The 26,865-nt window shown below is 43.1% G+C and overlaps 1 protein-coding gene and 1 long non-coding RNA gene across 2 annotated transcripts in view; one reads left to right on the top strand and one right to left on the bottom strand.

The window, feature by feature from the left end:
* Positions 1-7,791, top strand: part of ITGB2 (integrin subunit beta 2) — a 139,803-nt gene extending 132,012 nt beyond the window's left edge. Inside the window, exons 15-16 of the mRNA XM_030208868.1 lie at positions 4,888-5,057; positions 7,638-7,791. Coding sequence (XP_030064728.1) covers positions 4,888-5,057; positions 7,638-7,703 — 236 coding nt within the window. The 3' untranslated portion in view covers positions 7,704-7,791. The remainder of the gene's footprint in view (positions 1-4,887; positions 5,058-7,637) is intronic.
* The window catches only part of LOC115473776, a 39,478-nt gene continuing 13,386 nt past the window's right edge, over positions 774-26,865 (bottom strand). The window contains exons 2-3 of the long non-coding RNA XR_003942747.1: positions 5,202-5,236; positions 774-1,298 (exon numbers count right to left, since the gene is read on the bottom strand). This is a non-coding gene — a long non-coding RNA (uncharacterized LOC115473776). The remainder of the gene's footprint in view (positions 1,299-5,201; positions 5,237-26,865) is intronic.

Here is a 26,865-nt window from a genome sequence, read left to right as displayed (position 1 = left end):
CGATCTGCTTCCCTGCTGCCTGCAGCGCTTTCACACGGAGGTGAGAGGCGCTGTGATTTCAATGCAGGGGGCCCAGCCCGGTGGCAGATGGTCGACGACAGAGGGCGGGTGAGACTGCGGCGCCGGGCCCTCCTTGGAGGTCCGGGCCCGGAGAATTTTGTCCTCCCTGCCCCCCCCCCCTCGGCTATAGGAGTAATTTCCATTCACTCCTGCCCATCATGGCTCCATATGCAAAATAGCTGCTGCGACCTCTAGTAGCAGTCTCGTGGTACTAATATTAGTACCCAAAAAACTGCCTTGTATAAAACATAGAAAAATACAGAACATAAAAATAATTACAGTCATACATAAGGACAAATAAATTAATAACAAAATGCATAATGTTTTGCCATTTTGTATATAGATGCTTGTAAGACACAAAGGGCCCTGTTTACTAAGGCACGCTAGTATTTTTAGCGCACGTTAAACGCTAGAGACACCCATAGGAATAAAATGCTAGCACGCTCTTAGCACAGCTTAGTAAATAGGGCCCAAAGGGGTGTAGATATCAATATGGGCTACCATTAAAATGTGTTATTTTAGTGTGAACTCCAGTTATTAGTAACTAGGTCTCAGTGCATAAAATAGAACCTGTACTAAAATATCATGAGTTAGTGGTAAAACAGTACATCTTATCGGTAGTTCATGTTCATAACTCCCCCCCCCCCCCCCCCCAAAAAAAAAAAAAATCAATTTAGCAAATGCTTTCACATATAGAATAGTAAAACCAACCTAGTGAATGCAGTAACATATCAATGTCATATCTTTGTGAAAAACACCTTATGTCACTTTGACAAGGAGCTATATGTACAATGGATTGAACCTTATATTATTGATACATGAGAAATTACCATATGCAAAAAAGTGACATGAGGATTCTAGCGTAAATACCACCAGGGGTCACAATATAAAAACTTTTTTTTAAAACACAATACCAAACATTTGTGAACATGATGTGCTCAGAACTCAAATGTGACTTATATAATGTGAATTGCACATCATAAATTCTTCCCTCAAATTGTAATGTCCAAATAATCACTATGAGTCAAGCTTCACAAACCATGAACCGTTTTAGAAAATGGGAAGACTTATCTGTTGAATCGCTGTTAAACAATTGTTTCATCGCTGTTCCACAATATCACTTGTCACATCGTATTCCTGTTGATAGATGCAGGACTCTATTTGCCATAAAATCAATGCACTAATTCCTTATTCGGACCCAAGTTTCACCACAACATAGTGGCTTCTTCAGAGGATAACTAAAAAAAATCAAATTGAAATAATTCAGTATATGGTTCAATATAATCAATCTCAAAAACAACTTATGACTTACAGGGTGTCGCACACTCTAACAAGATGGCATCAGGAGGAGGAAGACACCAACCTCCTTTTCAACCAGATTAAGCATTATCACGCATGCTCAACCCATAGCATATTGGTTATTACTCTATTTCCCATTAACTTTCTCTTTGCTTCATGTACAATTTCACATTCATAATAGATTTTCTAAATGTTAAACATCCATAGCTATCCCAGTATGTTTATGATATTGTATTGTAAAATTGGATTCTTATAACAAATTACTTTCTTATGCTTTATTCTTTGTTATGTATCCTATACTGTTTATTGTAAGCCACATTGAACTCAAACTTGTTTAGGATAATGTGCGATATAAATGTCATAAATAAATAGCTAGCTCACAGCGAAAACCATTCAATATCTTTATTTAACCCAACAGGGCATGAGGGGCATTTTCGACCGGGGATGCCCATCTCTAAGGGCGCCCTTCTTCGAGGACGGCACTGACCGTATTATCGAACGAGATGGGCGTCCATCTTTCCTTTCAATAATACGGTTGGGGGCGCCCAAATCTCAACATTTAGGTCAACATTAAAGATGGTCGACCTAAATGCTGAGATCACCGGATTTAGAGATGGGCGCCCTCGGTTTTCGCCGATAATGGAAACCGATGGCGCCCATCTCAAAAACGAACAAATCCAAGGCATTTGGTCGTGGGAGGGGACAAGATTCGTGGTGCACTGGTCCCCCTCACATGCCAGGGCACCAACCGGGCACCCTAGGGGGCACTACAGTGGACTTTGCAAATTGGTCCCAGGTGCATAGCTCCCTTACATTGGGTGCTGAGCCCCCCAAAACCCACTCCCCACAACTATACACCACTACCATAGCCCTAAGGGGTGAAGGGGGCACCTACATGTGGGTACAGTGGGTTTTGGGTGGGTTTGAAGAGCTCCCATTTTCCACCACAAGTGTAACAGGTAGGGGGGGGGTGGGCCTGGGTCCGCCTGCCTGAAGTCCACTGCACCCACTAAAACTGCTCCAGGGACCTGTATACTGCTGCGATGGACCTGAGTATGACATTGGAGGCTGGCATAGAGGCTGGCAAAAAAAGTTTTTAAAGTTGTGTTTTTGAGGGTGGGAGGGGGTTAGTGACCACTGGGGGAGTCAGGGGAGGTGATCCCCGATTCCCTCTGGTGGTCATCTGGTCAGTTCGGGCACTTTTTTGGGACTTGGACCTGAAAAAAAGGGATCAAATAAAGTGGACCAAATTCTCTACTTTTTTCCATTATCGGCCGAGGTCGCCCATCTCTTAAGCACGCCCCTGTCCCGCCTTCGCTACCCTTCCGACACGCCCCTGGGAACTTTGGCTGTCCTGGCGACGGAAAGCAGTTGGGGACGCCCAAAATCAGCTTTTGATTATGCCGATTTGGGCGCCCCAGAGAGAAGGACAACCATCTCCCGATTTGTGTTGAAAGATGGGCGCCCTTCTCTTTCGAAAATGAGCTGGACAGTGTTCCACTCACATATAAATCATTATTCCTGTTTAATAAAACTTGAGAGAAATTACCCCCTCTGGAGTTCTGTAAATTAATAACACAACAAATTTTAAATCTTGCAAATGATGTTTCATCAAACGCCAGTGATCAACCAGTGATGCTTCCAAATGTGCATGTCTGATGTTACTATGATGAAACATCGTTTGCAAGATTTAAAATTTGTTGTGTTATTAACTTTACAGAACTCCAGAGGGAGTAATTTGTTACTCTTAAAATTCCTGTCTCCTGAATGGTGTTTTAGAATTTATTTATTGGGAGAATAATTTTACTGTTTCAAATGTGCACAGCACAAATGCATCATAGATATAAATCCTGATTATAACTACTCTGATTTATCTTTGCCTTCAAGGGGGTTAAGCAAGCCTCTCAATGAGTTTCTTGGAAAGATAAAAAAGGAATCTTTTTTTACGGGTACAATTCATCTGCTTTCTACTTGGGATCCTTGTCTTGCTCATCCAAAGTTTCCTTATATCTTCTGATCTCATTCCTCAGCATGAGGGTACTAGGGGAGCACCTTTGATGTTAGCTTTGTATCTTCATCACCTCTCTTGCAGATATTGCTTATGAAAGCTCTGAAGCCCCATTTAGGCCTCTGATTGCTAAGGCGTGTTAACGTTTTTAATGCGCCTACAATTAGCACATGTGCTAACTGTGTAGGCGCCTATAGGGATATTATAGGTGCTTACATGGTTAATGCACATACATGGTTAATGCGTGTTAAAAATGTTAACGCACCTATAGTGCGGCTTAGTAAACAGGTCCCTTAGTGTAAGATACTTAGGTAGGAATTGGGATGTCTCAGTTCCCCCCCCCCCCCCCCCCAATATTTTACAGAAAGCTCTGTTAAAAGTGAAGCCTTTTGTGAAATACAAATAAAGATGCGAACAAATACATTTGTGTTTGCTTGCACATATAAGGCTAGATTCTAAATATGTTGCCACAAAATTGGCACTGAAAAAAGCACTATTCTATAAGCCATGGATCCCATGCCTAAATTTATGCACAGAAATGTTAATTAAATCTAATAGTGCCAATAATTGTTAAAAAGTCAATTATTGATGCTAATTAGCTTTTTATTCTATTAAATTGTGCACACAAATTGGGTGCCCAAATTTACACGTGTAATTTTAGGTGACGTTTACAGAATTAGGGGACTAACGGGAGCATCAATTTCACAAGTCTACTTATACGGTCTGTGCCCAGAAAAAGACAGGTACAAATCAAGGTAAGGTATACACATGAGTTCATCTTGTTGGGCAGACTGGATGGACCGTGCAGGTCTTTTTCTGCCGTCATCTACTATGTTACTATGTGTATAAATGCCACTATTTTTACATGTAGATGTAGCACAACGCTTCTAAAATGACCTCCATAATCTCTTCTTTTCCCTTTCATTTGCTGTAAATGGTCTCTTAATTTTTTCTCCTCTTTCTTTCTGCTCAGGAATAGAAGGATGGAATGAAAACTTCCTTTCCATAACACCAAAAATTAAATTATAAACTGGGGCTAGATTTCATCTGCATTACTGCATGCTAATATGAGTAAATCTGCATTATTTACCAGTCTCGTCTTATGTGATAGGACTTGTTTACCAATAATGCTCATTAACCTCATTAGCACATGCTAACATGGTGACACAATTTGGTTAATCAAGCACTCTGTTAGCAGGGATCCAAGTCAATTTTATACTAAAAAACAGAGATGCAAACATTTCTACAGATCAATCGTGCGAAACACTGAACACCCAGATGTACAAGGGAGGAACCATGCCATTTAAGATCTGCATATCAGAGTAATAAATATAGTCTAAGTGAATCCAAACTTCTCCTTTGTCATTTGTCCTTTGCATGCTTCACACATGGTTAAGAGATGGTTATGGAGCCTTCTCCGACTTCTTAATGGAACTATAATTGCAAAAGAGTTGAGATTGATGGGATAATCTTGTGGTTGGGGAAAAGTTCAATAACAATATGTCTTGTTTGTTGTTTAGAATGTCCAGAGCCTCCTAATTATGCAGCTATCATTGGGGGCACCATTGCTGGTGTTGCGCTAATTGGCCTGGTCCTCCTTCTAACCTGGAGGCTAGTGACAGAGCTGATTGACCGGCGGGAATACAGTCGATTTGAAAAGGAGAAATCAAAAGCCAAGTGGAGTGATGATGTAAGATATTCACTTTACTGACATGGGAAATATCTGTTTGTTTTGATTTAGACAATTTATTTAGATAGCATCTGGCCTATTTATCATTTTGGACAAAGTTTGTATCTTTCTAGAAGGACAGTCTTAGAAGTTCTGCTTACGTACTACAGTAGCTCCACCTCTCAGCCATCATTAGCATCCTAAAATATGAATACAAAATTTCATTAGTTATGTTTAGATATATTTTAAAGATTACAATGGGCTCCACAGTTCAATACATTCCAGACCTACTTGTGTATATCACAATCACACCAGCCATGGATTAAGGTGGAGTTTTAGAAAATAAAAAAAAGCAGCCAGATCTTTAATAAGACTCATTTACTAATGGTTAGCACATGCTATTTACCACAGGACCTATCAGGGCTGATTTTAGATATTGGTGGGGCCCAGGGGCAGAAATTAAGGAGGGAGCCCCTGATCCCCTCTCCTCCCCCTCCTTCCCTCCTGCATTGCTACTATATGGTCTGGACATTTTTACACTTCTCCCCACCACAGTCCATTTCCCTCCCTTCCCCTCACCTTCGTGGTCTTCTTTAAAAATTTATTTCCCATCTCAGAGGGGCCTCAGTGCAGCAGCCATACTCATAAGCTGCCTCCGACTGCCCTGAAGCTTTCCCTCTCTGCTGCAATCCACCCCTCTCGGACACAGTTTCCTGTTTCCGCCTGGACAGATCACAGCAGAGAGGGAAAGCTTTGGGGCTGCCAGAGGCAGCTTGTGAGGATTTTTCTATGCAGTTTGTCTAAATCTCAAGGGGCATCCTGGAAGCATGTTTTAGGTGGGTCTAGGGCGGACTTATGATTTGGACATTTTTCTGCAATAATGGAACATTGTAAAAATGTCCAGGGCAAAAAATAGGACGTTTTTGGCTAGACCTGTTTCAATAATGACTAAGAGGTCCTTTTACCAAGCTGTGGTAAAAGGGGGCTCGCAGCAGGTAAAAGGCTACCTTTTTTTTTTTTTTAAGAAATGGCAGTGTGGCAAATGAACCACTTGCCACACAGCCATTTCAGGGAGGAGCACTTACTGCCACCCATTGAAGAGGCGGTAAGGGCTCCCGCACTAACCCAGCAGTAACCGAGCAGCAAGGTTGCCAGCTGGGAAAAATTTTCCCAGCCCAAAACCAGCCGTAAACCTGCGCAAAAACCGCCCGCAGCCAACCCCCGCCCCCCACGTCACCGAACCCCGCCTCCCGTGTCACTAACCCCGCCTCCCATATCACTAGCCCCGCCCCTGACGTCACCCTGACGTCAACCCCGCCCCTGAAAGCTTCTATTGGACCAAATTGGACCAATAGAAACCCCGGCAGCGGGAAAATCGGCCAATCGGCGGCTGCGAAAACCCACCCAATCCCGCAGCGCGGCCACTCGAAAACCCGCCCAAATCCCCGCAACCCACGCAATTAGAAAATTCCCCGCAGCTGTTTCCGAAAAGCTGCCCAATTCGGCGGCTTAACCGCAACCCTGGCAAGTTTGCCGAGCAGCAAACAGCACTGCCCGAGTAACGCCAGATAAACACTGGCGCTACAAAAATACAAATATTTTTTGTAGTGCCAGAAGTGGCATGCATTGGAGGTGGGAACTACCACCGGGCTGCTGTGGTAGCCCGGCAGGCTTACCACCACTTCATAAAATGCCAAAAAGGTGCCCAAACTGACTAGATGACCACTGAAGGGATAAAAGCCTGACCGCCCTTAATCCCCCAGTGGTCAATGACCACCCCCCACCCCCCGTGAGAGGAGAAAGTAACAGTACATACTAGGCATTATGACAGATGAAGATAAAATGGCCATTCCTCTTAGAGCAGCAAGCAGGTCCCTGGAGTAGCCTAGTGGTTGGTACAGTGGAATGTAGAGAAGAGGACCCAGGCCCATATACCACTCTAACTGGTAAACTTATGGTGGAAAGTGTGAGTGCCCCAAAAACCACAAAATACCTACTGAGCCAACTTATAAGTGACACCTGCAGGATAGGGGCTATTGTAATGGGGTACAGTTGGGTACAGTACATTTTTTGCTATTCCTGGAGGGCTCACCATACAATAGAAGTGGGTTATGATATGATGTGTACCTGGGACCTTTTATGTGAAGTTCACCACCGTGCCCTCTAGGCTGCCCCACTGCTCTGCTGGAGTGTCTATGTGGCCAGTTTAGTAAGACTGCTGCCCCCCAGACATCCCAATTGCTTGTTTTCGTGCATTTTTCCCTTGGATGTTTTTTGTTTGAAAATGACCCTTAAAGAAAGATGCATTGAGGACAAAAACATCTAAAATAGGGCAATTTTTGAACCAAAAAGATGGATGTTTTTCTGGTTCAAAAATGACCATGTTTGGCACTGGACTTTTGGAAGTTTTTTGCAAGTCGGCCAAAATCGGATTTGGATGTCATATCGAAAATGGTCTTCCATATATATTCAATGCAAGACATGTAGTTTGAGTGTAGGAAAGGTGTTCTGAAATTGACAGCTAGCTGATTTGGTTATTGCTTAGAAAATCAGGATATTGTGACTAAGCTAATAAGTCAAATATTTGATCTCTCTTGCCAGGGTGCTAATCCACTTTTTAAAAGTGCAACTACCACAGTTGTCAACCCTAACTTCAGTGGAGAATGAAGTTGAATTGCTACGCCAAGTATTTGATAAAGCCTAATCGAATAAGAAAAAATAATTTTGCATCAAGGACTTTTATGTTTTAATTCTGCTTTGCGTCACTCTGTTTTGTCACTCACAGTTCTTTTGATTTAATATACTTGATTTACCACCCACTTAAAACCATCTAGGCGGTTTACAATACAATTATAATACTACAATTACAAAATACCAAATCAAAAATAAAAATAATAGTAAACACATCAACTATTTACAAAGGAAACAGAAGCCAACAGTAGGAAGCAAAATCTGCCCCCACCCTGATCACACACTTGAGCCAAAATGCTGAACAAATAAGCAGGCTTTAAGCTACTTTCAAAAGCATACAATTATTTTGATCTCTTGGTTCTTGTGGAAACTGGTTCCATAAACAAGGGCCCAAGTAGTTAAATGCACTTTACTGGGTGGAAATTGAAATAAATTCTTTTGAGAGGGTCCTAATGCACACATAGGTTTGCTCCAAATAAGTATGATTGCTGAGTAAAGAGGTAGTTCTTTATAAAAGGACTTAAAAGCTAAATAAGATATTTTGAAATTCAGTCAAGACTTCAGAGTAACCAATGCAGCAAATGAAGGATAGGAGTGTTACGATTCTATTTCCCATTGCCTATTAGAAGTCTGGCAGTAGTCACTTCCGTTGAGCCTCCATGCAGAGTGGACGCATGTAAGATCGTTCTGCATCCCCCCTGTTGTATTCTCTCAGTTTTTGGCGCCACTGCCACCTGACGGAACTGGAAAAAGGCTGAAAGTGTAAGGCACTCTCCTAGGAGCTACTAGAATGCCACAGATGCTTAAAACGAAGAGCACCCGTACTATTAAAGAAATGTATGCGAACAAGGCCCCGAGGCACGGTGCTGTAGTAGGATTGAGTCCCACCAGAAGTACTTCCCTGGGGGACTTACAGCTTCCTCCAGACCTGGAGAAAAAAAATCGGAAGATGTGCTCACACTTGTTCTTCATGAATTGAGATCAGCTAAGATGGAGACTTCTGACATAGTGGTGACCAAGTTAGAATCAAATCTGGATTCCCTTACAAAAAAATAAAATCAAACAACTAGAAAGTCATATGCCCATGGTGGAGGTGGGCCAGAAGAAAGACATGGAGCATGTCACGGCATGTCACAAACAGATGGAGCTGCTGTTGTCCAAAGACCTGGAAAACCGGAATAGAGAGTCAAACCTTAGAATTTATGGAATACCTGAAGGAATTGAAGTCTCCCAGCCCAGGCAGTTTATCCATAAAATATTAAGCACGTGCTTTCCAGAATCACCAGCAAATCTGAGATATGACATTGAGAGGTCATACCATGAACTGTGCCTGCAGTCTATTTCGTTTCATAGAAGTGGATTATGTTTTATAATCGGTTAGGCAGCTCAGAACCTCTAAATTTGAAAACTGGGATCTCTGGATTTTTGCTGATTTGAGCACAGAAACTATGAGGAAACGGAAAGCGCTAATGGCACATGGAATTCAAGCTGCGGTATAGCACTCTGCCAAACTGGTGATACTTAAAGAAGGAAAATGGAGATTTTTTTCAATTGACTTCAGAAATTGAAAGTTTTATTATGTCACTGGATTATATAAAAACTCAAAGCAAGGAACCAATTTGGACACCAACTGCATCAATACCTGCAGAGTTAAATAAAGTGCAGCTCAGAACTAAAAGCAATCCGAGCTCTCCCACACTAGCGGTTTTAAGAGCCAAGCAAAAGACTCTGACCCAATTACATTCTGTAAAGCATCAAGCTGCAAAAGAAACATTTCCAATTCTGAAAACTCCCCTCAAGCAAACGGGGGGAAAATCCTGCTCTCCTCTTCTCGGATGCAGTTTCCCAGTTGGATGACAGAGTGGAGGAGGAAAATGGACCCCCACTATACCCCATTGGAGTAGGCTCAGAATCTGATGGGAGAGAGGAAGGAGATGGTATCACTCTGGATTCCCACCTAATACAATGGATGTAATGCATTGAACACCAATGACTCAAGACTTATATGATGATACTCTCAGGACTGGCAGTGGCACCATATGGTGGCAATGTGATATAACTGAGGCTTTGGCCATTCGTGATTACTTTTTGACTGATGGGACATAAAATACATTGGGGTAGTGGATGAAGGGACCAGGGGGAGGCGGGAGGTAAGGGAGGTTGTGTTCAAGGATGGAGGGAAAGTTGGGGAGAAGGGGGCAGGTGGCATGGAGCGGGGGAAGGGGAACAGGGAAGGCCTGGGAGGGAATTTTTGTATAGGGGACAGACAAAATACAGGGTAGGCAAAATATGTGATAAAAGTATGCGCAGGGGTTATTTTGAAACATCATTATCTAAAAAACAATCTTTAATCATCTATAATAATATTCCATTTACACTTTGGGGTCCTTTTACTATGCACGCTAAAAAGTGGCCTGCAGTAGTTTCAGCACGTGAGTTTCCCACACGCTTTAGCCACTTTTTAGCATGGCTCTAAAATGGCCGAATTTCTATTTTTGCCATTAATGGCCAAGTGCTAATTTCCAAATTAGCACACAGCCGTTACCACCTGAGCCCTTACCACCACCTATTTTATAGGCGGAAAGGGATCATACACTAGTCATGTGGTAATTGGGCAGTGCATGGCAATGTACCCTCGCTGCCTGATTACCGCCGGGTAAGCCTACTCCCCACCCTCCGCGCTAGAAAATAAAAATTATTTTCTAGCATGGGAAATAGCGCTTGGCAAAAAAAAAAAACTATCGCAGGGTGCCTGGGCATGCCCGGCGGTAGTGATGTTTTGCTGTGTGCTGCCCTCGTGTTAGCCCTACCGTGCCTTTGTAAAAGGGCCCCTTGTGAATTTTCCTTATATTATTACATGTACAATGTAAGCCATATTGAACTGGTACTTTCTTTTGGATAATGCGGGATACAAGTACCAATAAATAAAAGGGGGGATGCTCTTACAAGTTGGCAACCTGGAATGTGAGAGGGGTAAATCACCCGATTAAGAGGAAACAGACTCTAAAATATGTGTGTGATAAGCAGTTGGATATTGCTTTACTACAAGAACTTAAATTGGAACCAGGGGAAATGGAAACATTTAATGAGAGACACTGGAATACAACATACTATTCCTCAGGCAGCTCCAAAACAAGGAGAGTTGCCATATTGATAAACAGAAATATTCCCTTAGTAGAATATGATACTGGGAAGAATACTATGGGAAAATATGTTTGGTTGGTGGGCAGAATTGATCAATGGAAATTTATGATAGTAATGTTATTCTCCAACAGATAATAAGGGTCCTTTTTTCTGACTTGTTAAAAATTATTCAACAGAAAGGGAAACGTGATGTTATTATGGGCGGATACGTGAATGTGACTTTTGGGATAATTGACAGGTCTAAAAGAAGAGGTAGAGATGAGATTAGAGAGGGGAATCATTTAAAAAAGATGCCTTCAATTATATGCTCTGGATGATGCTTGGAGAATACACAATTTGCTAGAGAAGCAATTAACTTATTACTGTGGCAAACACGCCTCCTACTCTAGGATGATTTCTTCTTTGCAGACAAAACATCTGTAGGCCTGTGGTCCAATTTATGTATTCATCCAATTACTATCTCTGATCATGCAATTCTTATGGTTGGGGGTAGGGAAGGGGAAGGGTAGAGTATCAACATGGAGGGCTTATGCTCGATTATTAAGTAACCCTGCTACCCAAAAGATTATGATAGAAAAATGGAGAGAGTATCTGACACTAAATGGTACAGGTGAAGTCTCCTTGGGAGGAATATGGGATGCTGGGAAAGAATATATGAGAGGTATATTAATCCAACTAGCCTCCAGAGCTCAAAAAGTGCATATGAAAAAAAAAGACAAACCCTGGTGGAAAGTTTAGCATTTCTTCAAAGGATTCATGAGAAACACCCCTCACAGATGCTTATGAAACCAATAAAAGCCCTTAAACACCAGATTAACAAACCTGACATTCGTCAGATGGAATATCTGCTGCAGAGAACCAAAAGAAATTATTAAGAACATGGTATTAAGTCAGAGAAATTATTAGCATGGTAGCTGAAAAGACAACAAATGGATAACTGGGTTGACAGAATCATCTAAAATGGGAGAGGGTAAAACTTCTTATGAAGACATTGCAAAAGAGTTTAGGTGTTTTTATGAACAATTATATAATTCTCCCATATGAGAGCAAGAAGTAGTCCAATTGATCCAGGACCTTCCGTCAGGTAAAACTCTGGGAGAAGACGGGTTCACACTGGAATACTGTAAAGTTATGAATTATGAAGTCTCAGAGGTTCTTGCTAACCTATTTAATGATGTATTGCTAGGTGCCCCACTTCCTAGATCTATATACTAAACAAATGTGGTTGTTCTCCCTTAGCAAGGAAAAGATCCCTCCTCATATGCTAGCTATAGACCAATATTTGCAAAAATCTTACCAACAGATTGAATAGAATTCTCCCCAAAGTTATTCATAGCGATCAAACTTAAGGAAGGCAACTTGGAGATAATGTTAGAAGGGGCATAAATTTAATTGGTATCATTGCAGAAAGATGTGAAAAAGTCCTATGTATCACTATAGACACAGAAAAAGCATTTGACAGGGTGGAATGACCATATTCATTTGAAGTTACGAATCAAATGGTATTAGGAGGGAATTATGGTACATGGGTGAAATTCCTTTATGCAGAACCAAAAAGTGTTATCCTGGTTAATAGTTGTAGATCTGAAGAATTTCCTCTTACCAGAGAGACTAGCAGGCTTATTTTCGAAAGAGAAGGACGCCCATCTTTCGACACAAATCGCAAGATGGGCGTCCTTCTCACAGGGTCGCCCAAATCGGTATAATGGAAAGCTGATTTTGGGCATCCCCAACTGCTTTCCGTCGCAGGGACGACCAATGGTCCCGGGGGGGGGGGGGGGGGGCCTGTCAGAGGCGTAGCGAAGGTGGGACTTGGGCATGCCCAACACATGGGCATCCTTGACCCATAATGGAAAAAAGGGCGTCCCTGACGAACACTTGGATGACTTTACCTGGTTCTTTTTTTCTTATGACCAAGCCACAAAAAGGTGCCCGAACTGACCAGATGACCACCGGAGGGAATCAGTGATGACCTCACCTTACTCCCCCAGTGGTCACTAACCCCCTCCCACCCTAAAAAACATTTTTTTAAATATTTTTTGCCAGCCTCAAATATCATACCCAGCTCCATGACAGCAGTATGCAAGTCCCTGGAGCAGTTTTAGTGGGTGCAGTGCACTTCAGGCAGGCGGACCCAGGCCCACCCCCCTACTTGTTACACTTGTGGTGGTAAATGTGAGCCCTTCAAAAACCCATCAGAAACCCACTGTACCCACATCTAGGTGCCCCCCTTCACCCATAAGGGCTATGGTAGTGGTGTACAGTTGTGGGTAGTGGGTTTTGGGGGGCTCAGCACACAAGGTAAGGGAGCTATGTACCTGGGAGCAATTTATGAAGTCCACTGCAGTGCCCCTTAGGGTGCCCAGTTGGTGTCCTGGCATGTGAGGGGGGCCAGTGCACTACAAATGCTCAGTGGCGTACCTAGCATACTTGACACCCGGGGCTGACCTTTTTTTTAACACCACCCCCCCCCCCCCCCCCCCCATGAAAAATTATTTTTAGCAATAATCATGAAAAGAGATAAATGGTCAGAAAAGAAATAGACAGTAAAAAGTAAAGGATTAATGCTTTTTAATTAATGTATTTTGAAAAAGATGTGAAAAACCAACTGTCATATTGCTGAACAAACAGTGCCAGGCTGAAGGGACAATCCACATAGGCGACATCTCATTCAAAATGAGTTTGGGGAAGCAACTGCTCCCCTTGTACCCCCTCCCCCGCTACGCCCCTGTTGTTAGGGCTCACTGACTGTATTCCCTAAAACTTTAACAACTTTTCAAAGAACCCATAGCAGGAAATCAGATCGTAGCTGGGTGCGGCACCAGGGGAGCGGCTGCTCCCCCAAACGGAGTTCTACCAGTGCCTATTTTTTCTCATCATGTTGCACTGAAAATGTGCACCGGCAGAAGTCCGCTCTCGCTCCTCCCCCCCCCCCCCCCCCCCCCCCCCGCCATCAACCTGGCTGAACCTAGCTCCGCTTCGAACAAGTGCTAAAGATCCCAGGTCCCCTGTCTGCTAAATTATAAAATCTTGACTATGTGGTCTTGGTGATTCAAGTATCCTTAGCTCTACCATTTCCTCAGGTTAAGTGATGCAGCTGAACATAAAAAAGAAAGGCAGTCCTCTCTCTCAGCAGTAATATTCAAAGCTCTAATTGGTTGTTTTAAATTCCCAACTTCCAGGGCCACTGAAAGGGGGGCAGGGGAGACAAGATTCCCTGGGCCTGGTGCTAGCGCTGTCCGATTTGAATCGATTCACTGATTAATTTTGGCAAATTAATTTGAATCAATTTGTTTTGTAAAAATCAAAGCCCCCCCCCCCCCCCCCATGCACCTTTTAAAACAGCAGTTCTTTGCTGGTAGCAAGCATGAGCAGCCAGTGGCAGGCAGATACACCAACTGCACAGCATAGGAGCCAACTTTTAAAAATTATTGGGAGTGTTAAGAAGCCCAATGGAAATAACCCCTCCCTGGACACATACAAGGAATTTTCTCAATATTGGGGGGAAGTGCTCAAGCACCCACAGCACCCACATAGTCGGCTCCAGTGCTGCACAGCCTTCCCTGTGATGCAGGTTCCTATTTCTGCTTGTCTCTCAGCGGCCCTGTCAGGCTCAGCCCCCCCAAGAATAGTCAGAAAAGATCTACTCCAGTCCAAACACAATCTATTTTAACTATGGCTCCTTCTGACCCATCCTAGACACCCTCAACCCTGTCTGCTGCACTTACTTACCTTCAGAGATGCGGGAAGAGGCTGCTTTTTCCACTGACTTCACTGCAGTGACAGTCGTTTGTTTTTCTGCTTCTCTGTGTCTGAGACTCAGACCAGTTACTGTAGCAGGAAGGAAGGCCGCAAGCTGCAAGGCACACTGGCGCGCAGGGTGCCGCAGGGGGGGAGGAAGGCATCATGATGTCGTCACGCAACGTAGTCCAGATGGGCGGGACTCATTTCGGACTCCAACTCGGAGACTGGAGAAGGAGGGTGAGAGAGAGGACTTGGAGGCGGAGCCGCTGGGAGGAGACGCGCTCGCCGGTGCAGCGTTAGGGGAAGGAAGTCCAAACTGATTGACGGACGCCGGACGGAGCAGCGGAGCACAGTTACACCCCCCATTGCTTTGCACCTGGGGTGGTCCGCCCCCACTGCCCCCCCTCGGTACGCCACTGCGAATGCTGACTCATCTCGGACTCCGACTCGGAGACTGGAGAGGGAGGGTGAGAGAGAGGACTCGATGGCGGAGCCGCTGGGAGGAGAAGTGCGCCGGTGCGTTAGGGGAAGGAAGTCCAAACTGATTGACGGACGCCGGACGGAGCAGCGGAGCACAGTTACACCCCCCATTGCTTTGCACCTGGGGTGGTCCGCCCCCACCGCCCCCCCTCGATACGCCACTGCGAATGCTGACTCCTCCCATGACCAAAGGGCTTGCATTTGGTCGTTTCCGAGATGGGCATCCTTAGTTTCCATTATCACCGAAAATCAGAAATGACCAAGTCTAAGGATGACCATCTCTAGGGACGACCTAAATTTCAAGATTTGGGCATCCCCGACTGTATTATCAAAACAAAAGATGGATGCCCATCTTGTTTCGATAATACGGGTTTCCCCGCCCCTTCACTGGGACGTCCTGCGAGGATGTCCTCAGGAAAACTTGGGAACCCCTTTTGATTATGCCCCTCTAGGCAAGGTTGCCCTATGTCTCCACTTTTATTCGCCATTGCAATTGAAACCTTGGCTACTACTACTACTAGAATTAGATCCTCGGTTTATAATGCCCCTACAGAGGTTCAGGGCAGACAACATAACATTCTATCATATGTGGATGACACTCTTATTTTTATGTCTAATCTGCAGAAGTTGTTACCTCTTTTTGTTGTCTGAATTGTCACGATTTGGCTAATTATCCGGTTTTAAAGTTAATATCAACAAAACGGAAACCTTACTCTTTAATATTAAAACTATGGACTTTCCTACATTTCACTTTAAAGTAGCGGATAGGGGGGGGGGGTTCAGATACTTAGGGATCACTATTGCTGATAACATTGTTCTGTCTTAATTATGACAAACTCACTAAACAAATTCAAGCAGACTTGGACCACTGGCAAACTCTTACATTAACATGGTGGGGTAGAATAGAAACAATTTGGGTGATGATTCTCCCCAAATTTTTATTCTTATTTGCGCGATTACCAATAGCTATTCCATCTACGCAACTCAAACATTGGGACAAAACTACTGAGAGACTTTGTATGGGGAAGGAAAAGACCTAAGTAAGGTGGACCACACTATGACAAGAAAAATGATCAGGCAGTTTGGGAGTTCCTAACCTTAGGAGATACCACCAAGCTGCCACTATGCCCCACAACACACTGGGTTCAACTGGAGAAAACATTGCATACATCCCTACTCTATATTTGACCTTAAGAAAATACACTGTAAAGACAAGAGTGACAAAGATTACAGGATTAGTGAGCACGTGTTTCTTCAACCTCTGTGGGACACTTGGGACCAGGTGAAAAGGATTTATCAGATGGTAGGTAGAATCCACCCATTCAGTGCACTTAAGGACTATCATCTATGGTCTACGGGATATTTTACTTCTCTTTTCTTAGACATAGATTGGAGTGGGCAAGTTTTAGGCTTTGTAGAGACTTGTTGCTCCAGGGCTCCATGTTATCCCTAAATCAGTTGCAAGAAACCCTGCAGTGGAAAAACTCATTTTATCATACTTCAAAGGCAGGGATTTTCTACTATATAAAGATGCTAAAGAAAATTTGCAAAGGGATCCCAATAGAGTGGAGGTTATTCTGTTCAAATCCCTTCAACGCAAGAAATTGCTTTCTAAGGTATATGCATCATTAGACAAACTGTACCCTACTACCCAGTCCTCTGTAAAGAAAGACTAGGAAGAGTGGTTGGGCAACCCTCTGAGTGATGATGAATGGGTTTGTATACATCAATATGCTCATAAATGCACTACTGTTACTAATTATAATCAATTACAGTATCAAATCGTACAAAAATCTTATTGGACTCCCATTAAGGGAGAGAAAGCAGGAGATGGAAGTAAGTGAACAATGCTGCAAACAATGTGGACAGAAAGGTACATTTGAACATTTAAAAATCAAACAGTATCGGTGATTGGTATGGGACAAGATAAAAGCCTGGACTGGTGAGAACTGGACTCTGGACAAACATGCATGTCTATTAGGCTTGTTAACAAATTGGTCCACCAATGCTGGGCCACTCAAAGATGGCCCAGCGTCGGTGTCTCCTCTACTCATACTGGCTGCATAAATGAGAATTGCAAGAACATGGAAAGATGAATCAGGCCCATCACTGGCTCAGTAGCAAGGGATCGTAAGAGAACTCCGATTATTTGACAAGTTAACTTTGGAACTTCATGGTCGTGGTCACGAATATACTAAGGTGTGGAAAACTCTAAAGTTTCAACCATGTCTCTGAGATATAAGAGAATAGACTATTGATGTTCATGATGAGTAAATGCAGCATACCAGAACTTACAGGGTTAAACCTGTATTTACACTCAGGCTACACATTGTTTCCTATGGGGCCCTTTTACTAATTTGCTTAAGGGCCTACGCGTGTACAGCGCGCACCCAATCAGCACTACCGCCCAGCTAGCGCATGAGCCGAGCGGTAATTCTGAATTTGGCGCATGCTGAATATTGCGGTAGAAAATAATTTTCTTTTTCTACTGCAGGCCGCTTCCCCATGGTAAACAGCAGTTGACACTCGCTGTATGCTTACCACACGGGTAGCACGTGAGACCTTACCGCTAGGTAAATGGGTGGCAGTAAGGTCTCAGGCTGAAAATGGATGCGTGCTGGTTTCGATTTTAGTGCACATCCATTTTCTAGCCCCTTAAAAAAAGGCCCCTTTTCCTAGATGTGGTAAAAAATGGCCCACAGCACACCCAAAAGACACGTTTGCACTACTGCAGGGCATTTCTTTTACCACAGCTTAGTAAAAGGGCCCCTATGAAACTATGATTCACAATATCACAGTTTACCATTGTACGGGATGCTACCACTGTTGTTAATATAAAGATGGGCCTTTAGGATTGCATTCTGATTACTTTCGACACAAATCGGCTATGGTAGTGGTGTACAGTTGTGGGTAGTGGGTTTTAGGGGAGGTTTGGGGGGCTCAACAGACAAGATAAGGGAGCTATGTTCCTTAATCTCATTGATAGATTCTTAGTTTATTGTCCAAAATAGCAGAAAGGCTTTGAGTAAGCTCACAGTAAGCCTCTTCCTGTAATGTAATTATCGATATTCTGCTGTCATCAGCCAAAATTGGGTGGCGGAGCAGGTGAGGGAAGAGAGGTTGGTGGTTGGGAGGCGAGGATAGTGGAGGGCAGACTTATACGGTCTGTGCCAGAGCCGGTGATGGGAGGCGGGACTGGTGGTTGGGAGGCGGGAAATACTGCTGGGCATACTTGTACAGTCTGTGCCCTGAAAAAGGCAGGTACAAATCAAGGTAAGGTATACACATATGAGTTTATCTTGTTGGGCAGACTGGATGGACCATGCAGGTCTTTTTCTGCCGTCATCTACTATGTTACTATGTTATGAAGTCCACTGCAGTGCCCCCTAGGGTGCCTGGTTGCTGTCCTGGCATGTCAGGGGGGCCAGTGCACTCCAAAATGGAAACTGCACAGAACAAATGCAGCGTGGCTGGAGTGAAATATGTAACCTAATACCAAATAAAACAGCTCCAGCCAATATTAACTTTAGGTCGCAATACTCAGTGGGTAAAGTGGAGAAAAAGCCCTCAGAAACCACTAGTATGATACTGGTGGTTTAGTGCGGGGTTATACAGAGTTTTATAAAATAACTCACGCAACGGTTCTATCATTGGGCAAAAAACTCCACTTCCCGGACTACTATTCAAATCTCAAGGTTCTACACACAGTTTGAGCAATATTTAAGCAGTATTGTTTGTGTGCTCTATGTTCAACAACACACAGAATGGCGAATAGCACTTAGCTTATAATTTAAATCGGCACTCTTCTATATCTGGATATAGAAAAGTGCCGATTTAAATTATAAGCTAAGTGCTATTCGCCATTCTGTGTGTTGTTGAACATAGAGCACACAAACAATACTGCTTAAATATTGCTCAAACTGTGTGTAGAACCTTGAGATTTGAATAGTAGTCCGGGAAGTGGAGTTTTTTGCCCAATGATAGAACCGTTGCGTGAGTTATTTTATAAAACTCTGTATAACCCCGCACTAAACCACCAGTATCATACTAGTGGTTTCTGAGGGCTTTTTCTCCACTTTACCCACTGAGTATTGCGACCTAAAGTTAATATTGGCTGGAGCTGTTTTATTTGGTATTGGGCCAGTGCACTACAAATGCTGGCTCCTCCCACGACCAAAGGGCTTGCATTTGGTCGTTTCTGAGATGGGCGTCCTTGGTTTCCAGTATCACCGAAAATCAGAAACAACCAAGTCTAGGGACGACCATCTCTAAGGACGACCAAAATTTCAAGATTTGGGCATCCCCGACCGTATTATCGAAACGAAAGATGGATGTCCATTTTGTCTCGATAATACGGGTTTCCCCACCCCTCCATCGGGACATTTTGCGAGGACATCCTCAGCAAAACTTGGGCGTCCCTTTCGATTATGCCCCTCTTTCTTTGTCGGTTGTGGGTGGGGAGAGAGGGAAGGGGGTGAAAGTGAAAATATGGATTTGGGGTGTGCATTTTGTATCTATGTTATCTCAATTGTTCACCTATTATATACCACTGAAATTTGAATAAAGAATTAAAGTTTAAAAAAAAACATAAGAACATAAGCGGTGACATACTTGGATAGACCAAAGGTCCATCAAGCCCAGTATCCTGTTTCTAACAGTAGCCACTCCAGGTCACATGTACCTGGCAAGATCCCAGAACAGTAAAACAGATTTTATGCTGCTTATTCTAGAAATAAGAAGTGGATTTTCCCCAAACCATCTTAAATAAAGGCTTATGGATTATTCTTTTAGGAAATTATTCAAACTTTTTTTAAACCCTCCTAAGCTAACTGCTTTTACCACATTCTCTGGCAACAAATTCCAGAGTTTAGTTACACATTGAGTGTAGAAATATTTCCTCTGGTTTGTTTTAAATGTACTACTTAGTAGCTTCATTGCGTCCCCCTAGTTCTAGTATTTTTGGATAGAGGAAACAAGTGATTCATGTCTACCCTTTCCACTCCACTCAGTATTTTGTAGACCTTTATCATATCTCTCCTCAGCCTTCTCTTCTCCAAGCTGAAGAGACCTAGAAGTGCAGGTGTAGCCTAGTGGTTAGTGCAGTGGATTTTGATCCTGGGGAACTGAGTTCATTTCCCACTGCAGCTCCTTGTGACTGGGCAAGTCACTTAACCCTCCATTGCCCATGATACAAAATAAGTACCTGAACATATGTAAACTGCTTTGAATGTAGTTACAAAAACCTCAGAAAGGCGGTATATCAAGTCCCATTTCCCTTTCCCTTCCCTAGTCATTTTAGCCTTTCGTCATAGGGAAGTCATCCCATCCTCTTTTATCATTTTCGTCATCCTTTTCTGTACCTTTCTAATTCTGCTGTATCTTTTTTGAGTAATGTGGTGACCAGAATCGCACACAGTATTCGAGGTGCAGTCATACCATGGAGCGATACGAAGGCATTATTCTCATTTTTGTTTTCCATTCCTTTCCTAATAATTCCTAACATTTTATTTGCTTTCTTAGCCACCGCTGCACACTGAGAAGAGGGTTTCAACGTATCATCAACGATGACACCTAGATCTTTTTCCTGGGTGGTGATTTATAATGTGGAACCTTGCATCACATAGCTATCGTTTGGATTCCTCTTTCCCACGTGCATCACTTTGCACTTGCTCACATTAAACGCCATCTACCATTTGGATGCCCAGTCTCATAAGGTCCTTTTGCAATTTTTCACAATCCTCGTGTGATTTAACAACTTTGCCTCATCAGCAAATTTAATTACCTCACTAGTTATTCCCATCTCTAGATCATTTATAAATATGTTAAAATGCAGGGTCCAAGCACAGACCCCTGGGGAACCCTACAATCTACTCTTCTCCATTGAGAATACTGACCATTTAACTCTACTCTCTGTTTTCTATCTTTTAACCAGTTTTTAATTCACAATAGGACATTACCTCCTATCCCATGACTTTCTAATTTCCTCAGGAGTCTTTCATGAGGTACTTTGTTTAATGCCTTTTGAAAATCCAGACACACAATATTGACTGGCTCACCTTTATCAACATGTTTATTTACCCCTTCAAAGAAATGCAGTAGATTGGTAAGGCATGATTTCCCTTGACTAAATCCATGTTGGCTTTGTCTTATTAATCCATGCTTATGTATATGCTCTGTAATTTTGTTCTTTATATAGTCTATATTAGTCTGGCAGTAGTATTTTGTAATAGCTAGCAATTTTTCAGACTGGATCTTACCACCTTTCTGCTTCTTCATGGACAACTGATGATCAAAGAGCACCCCAAAGCTCATCAACTGATCATCAATTGGGTCTGTAGAACTTGTCTGGACTGAGAGCAATTCCTAATCTCCCATTTATTAAAGCCAATAGGGAAAATATACAGAAACCAGAGATTATTTACAGTTTACATAAAAAAATATAGCAGTTTAGTAACAGCTCGCAGTACAGGAAGGCAAAACGGTTAAGTTAGAAGCCCTGTTCTCGTTTGAAGAAAGCAAAGCTGTAAGGAATTTTTGTTGTTTTTTTTTAATGTATATGTCTAGCAAAATCACAATAGCTAAAGTAATACTGGTAAAGATGAGTTAGCAGAAAATCTATAAGGCAAAATCTCAGCCAAAACAGTGAACTATAGAAAAAAGTACTGTGGCAAGATATGAACTTAGCAACAGAGATCTGGTGCCTGCAGTATACCACACCACCTGTGTGTGAAACTGCTTCAAACGGTCCAGCCCCTCCCTCTGGGTAAACTGATGATCCCTCCCCTAGGAAGAGAGCTTGCTAACAATGGGCAAGTTAAGTAGTGCAATTAAAGTAATACTGAAGGGGCTAGCACAGTATAGCACAGAAAAAAGCCAGCAAATTTAAAAGTCAACTCTTGTTACAAATTCAAACTGATAAAATCCTTAGATTTTTTAAAATGATATTTGATATACCAACTTAAACACACAACACCACTAAGCAATCCCTAATCTCCCATCTCTTAAAGCCAAATATAGAGAAACCTGAGATTATTTATAGCTAATATCTAAAAAATGTAGCAGTTTGCAATACAGGAAGGCAAAAGAGAGTGAGGCAGAAACAGGAAATGTTTTGTTGTTGGTTTGTTTTCTTAAAAATATATGCCTAGCAAAATCACAAGTGGTATGCAATGCAGGAAAAGAAGAGTTAGCAGAAAATCTAAAAGACAACACCACACCCAAATCAGTAAAATATAGAAAAAAAAGTTGCCAGAAATAAATGTAACTAATGGAGATTTGGTACCATCTAATGGCTCCAACCCTGCAGAATGATACAATGGCTATATTTCTCAGCCCCCGAAAACTTCCTATTAAAATGATCTCTTGATAGATACCAGGAGCTGATGATATCTTGATAGATACCAGGAGCTGATGATATTGTTTACCTTCCAACTTACAATGCTGCTTTATCCTCAATTTTTTGAGGCTTTCATCAACTATGTTTAGAATGTCTCCCCTGTCTGCACACCAAACTCAACCCTGAATGGTACAACTTCCACTACAAGAGCAGTGACCTGGAAGCCTTTTGGTCACCATCGATTTTGCTGCCACCCTACTCAAAGTGCAATTCTATGCCCAAACCTCTAAAGATGATGGTGACAATTCTATAAATTGGCATCAAGATTTAGGCACCCTAATGCCATGTGCTTAGCACCAATTCTATTATAGCTTCTTGGTGCCAAGATTTTGTTAAAAACTACAAGGGTAAGTTGTCATTGCTGTGCCTAAAGTTAGTCACCGACAGTTACATCAAGTCAATGGCAGTGGTAACGATACTTAACGGTGTCCTGAAGTGCGCGGAACTTATCTCAGAAACACATCCATGACCTACTCATTTTCCGCCCATGTTTATGCCCCCTCACACATACATGCTAAGTGATATTGGTGTGTTGGTTATAGAATAGCACCTAAGCATTTTTGCACATAATTGCCAACTAATAGTGCCAATCACACACGTAAGGCATATTATTCTATAACATATGCACAAATGGCATCTGTTTTTATAGATTTATAGAATTGACTTTAATGTTTTCAAATTACTCATCCTGATGGTCTCTTGAGAGTCTGGGAGACTGGTTCTAAAAAGTCATCTGTCTTATGACTACAATATTTCACAGATATGGACATATGGCGACCCTCAGGGGGAGGAATGCTGGCTTCGGCCTAACCCCTGGTAAGCCTTTCCTCGGCTGAGAGGTGCCCAGCTCTACCACCGGCTGCCTTTCAGGTGCTGTGGAGGACTTGCAGCGCATCTGCATATCCTTTACAGTCTTCTCCGGGGTGACTCCCAGGTCCACTCCGATCCACTCAGGGCCTCCGCTCCAGGTGCCGGGGCATTTTCTCTTTACATTTATTTTTCTCACAATTACTACTTATGGCTCCAGTACACTTTTCCTTCTTGGTACTGTCTCTTCCTAATTTGTTTCTCCATCTTAAACCACTGTACACTGCAGGAACACATTGTCCACCCTCTGTATTCATCATCTCACCATCTCTTTTTTCCTCTTCCTTTTTCTCAGCTCTCAACCTTCAAAATTTCTTTCCTTCCATTCATCCATCTCTTTTCTATTTGAGTACATCTCACCTTCGTCGCTGTCATCATACCTCTCCTACTCTTCTCCTGCTCTCTGCTGGGGACATTGATTAACCCCAATCCTGGTCCTCCACATCAGCTCTCATCCTATTTGTGCAGGTCACACCGTGATATCTCCAATCTAATTTCTGTTCCTCTCCTCTCCCCTTCTTCCCTGCCTTTCTCTTGCGCTCCGTGGAATGCCCGCTCTGTCTGTAACAAACTTTCCTACATCCATGACCTCTTTATCTCTCGTACTCTCCATCTGCTTGCCCTAACTGAAACTTGGCTTTACCCTGAAGACTCTACTTCAGTCGTGGCCCTATGCCATGGAGGTTATCTTTTCACCCATACTCCTCGCCCAGTTGGCCGCGGAGGTGGTGTGGGGCTACTACTTTGACCCTCTTGTAGATTTCAACCTCTTCTTCTACCTCAGTCTCACTGTTTTTCTTTCTCCGAAGTCCACTCTATCCGTCTATTTGATCCTCTGCCTCTCCGAGTAGCAGTCATTTATCGACCCCCTGAAAAGTCCCTTTCTTCCTTTCTCACTGACTTTGATGCTTGGCTTTCCTTCTTTCTTGAACCTTCATCTCCTTCCCTCATTCTTGGGGATTTTAACATTCATGCTAATGATCCCTCTGACTCTTATGCTTTGCAGTTTCTTGCTTTAACATCCTCTTTCAATCTTCAACTGTGCTCTACTGCCCCCACTCATCAGAATGGCCACTGTCTTGATCTTATCCTCTTCTCAAACTGTTCACTCTCCAGTTTCTGTGCCTCAACTCTTCCCCTCTCTGACCATCATCTGATAACTTTCACACTTAAACACCCTCCTCCCCAGTCCCGTCGAATCTTAACCAATACATTTAGGAATCTTCAGGCTATTGACACTTCCACTCTGTCCTCCAGTGTTTCAGATCTCTTCTCTACCACTATGTTATCCAAGTCTGTCAATGAGGCTGTCTCTTCCTATAATACTATTCTCTCCTCTGCTCTGGATACTCTCGCTCCTCCCATTCCCCATTCTGTAAAACATACCAAACCCCAGCCTTGGCTGACCTCTCGAATCCGCTACCTACGTTCCTGTGCCCGCTCTGCCGAACACCTTTGCCTGAAATCCCGTGCCCATGCTGACTTCATACATTTCAAATTCTTGCTGACCTCCTTCCAGTGCTCTTTTACTTGCCAAACAGGACTATTAGATCCAGTTGACAAATTCTCTTGGCTTAAGTCCTCAATGTCGCTTTGCCACACTGAACTCTCTCCTCAAAGTGCCTTCATCTCCAACCCCCCCTTCACTTTCCCCCCAGACTCTGGCTGAGTTCTTTCATGATAAGGTTCACAAGATTAAACTTGAATTCTCAACCAGGTCACCTCCACCTCTCCTTCCCTTAGTCCATTCTCTCAACCCTCCAACCCCTGCCTCCTTTTCTTCCTTTTCTGAAATCACTGAAGAGGAAACTACACATCTTATTTCCTCCTCGAAACTAACTACCTGTTCCTCTGATCCTATTCCCACCCATCTACTTAACACTATCTCTCCTACTGCCATCCTTTTTATCTGTCATATCCTCAATCTTTCACTGTCCACTGCGACTGTTCCTGATGCCTTCAAACATGCTGTAGTCACACCACTCCTTAAAAAAACCTTCATTGGACCCTACCTGTCCTTCCAACTATCGCCCTCATCTCCCTCCTCCCTTTCCTATCCAAGATACTTGAACGTGCTGTTCACCGCTGTTGCCTTGACCTTCTTTCATCTCAAGCTATTCTTGATCCACTTCAATCTGGCTTTCGCCCCCTTCATTCAACTGAAACAGCGCTTGCTAAAGTCTCCAATAATCTCTTCCTGGCCAGATCCAAAGGTCTCTATTCTATCCTCATCCTTCTTGATCTATCTGCTGCTTTTGACACCGTTGATCACTGCCTACTCCTTGATACGATGTCCTCACTTGGATTTCAGGGCTCTGTTCTTTCCTGGTTTTCTTCATATCTCTCCCAGCGTACCTTTAGTGTATACTCTAGTGGATCCTCCTCTACTTCTATCCCACTGTCAGTTGGTGTACCTCAGGGATCTGTCCTGGGACCCCTTCTTTCTCCATCTATACTTCTTCCCTTGATACTCTGATCTCATCCCATGGTTTTCAATATCACCTTTACGCTGATGACTCCCAGATCTACCTCTCCACACCAGAAATCTCAGCCGAAATCCAGGCCAAAATATCAGCCTGCCTGTCTGACATTGCTGCCTGGATGTCTCAGAGCCATCTGAAACTAAACATGACCAAGACTGAGCTTCTCATTTTTCCCCCTAAACCAACCTCTCCTCCTCCCCCATTCTCTATTTCTGTGGATAACACTCTCATCCTTCCTGTCTCATCAGCTCGTAACCTTGGGGCTCATCTTTGACTCCTCCCTCTCCTTCTCTGCACATATTCAGCAGACTGCTAAAACCTGTCATTTCTTTCTGTATAATATCACCAAAATTCGCCCTTTCCTTTCTGAGCACTCTACCAGAACTGTCATCTACACTCTTATCACCTCTCACTTAGACTATTGCAACTTGCTTCTCACAGGTCTCCCACTTAGCTATCTCTCTCCTCTTCAATCTGTTCAAAATTCTGCTGCATGACTAATATTCCGCCAGTGTCATTATGCTCATATTAGCCCTCTCCTCAAGTCACTTCACTGGCTTCCTATCCATTTCCGCATACAGTTCAAACTCCTCTTATTGACCTATAAGTGCATTCACTATGCAGCTCCTCAGTACCTCTCCACTCTCATCTCTCCCTATATTCCTTCCCAGGAACTCCGTTCACTGGGTAAATCTCTCTTATCTGCACCCTTCTCCTACACTGCTAATTCTAGATTCTGTTCCTTTTATCTTGCTGCACCATATGCCTGGAATAGATTTCCTGAGCCGGTATGTCAAGCTCCATCTCTGGCCGTCTTCAAATATAAGCTAAAAGCCCACCTGCATACTTTAAAAGTGATACGTTCCTTGAGTGGGAGCCAGTGTAGTTTCTCACGTAAGGGTTTTGCACTTTCGTATTTTGGTTTTCCGAAGATGAGTCTGGCTGCTGTATTCTGGGCTGTTTGAAGTTTCCTCAGTATTTGTTCTTTGCAGCCTGCGTATAGTGAATTGCAGTAGTCCAGGTG

This window comes from Microcaecilia unicolor, chromosome 7 (genome assembly GCF_901765095.1).
Source record: "Microcaecilia unicolor chromosome 7, aMicUni1.1, whole genome shotgun sequence".
NCBI classification, from domain to species: domain Eukaryota; kingdom Metazoa; phylum Chordata; class Amphibia; order Gymnophiona; family Siphonopidae; genus Microcaecilia; species Microcaecilia unicolor.
Note: the sequence above shows the minus strand (reverse complement) of the source record. Positions and strands in the feature narration are given on the sequence as shown.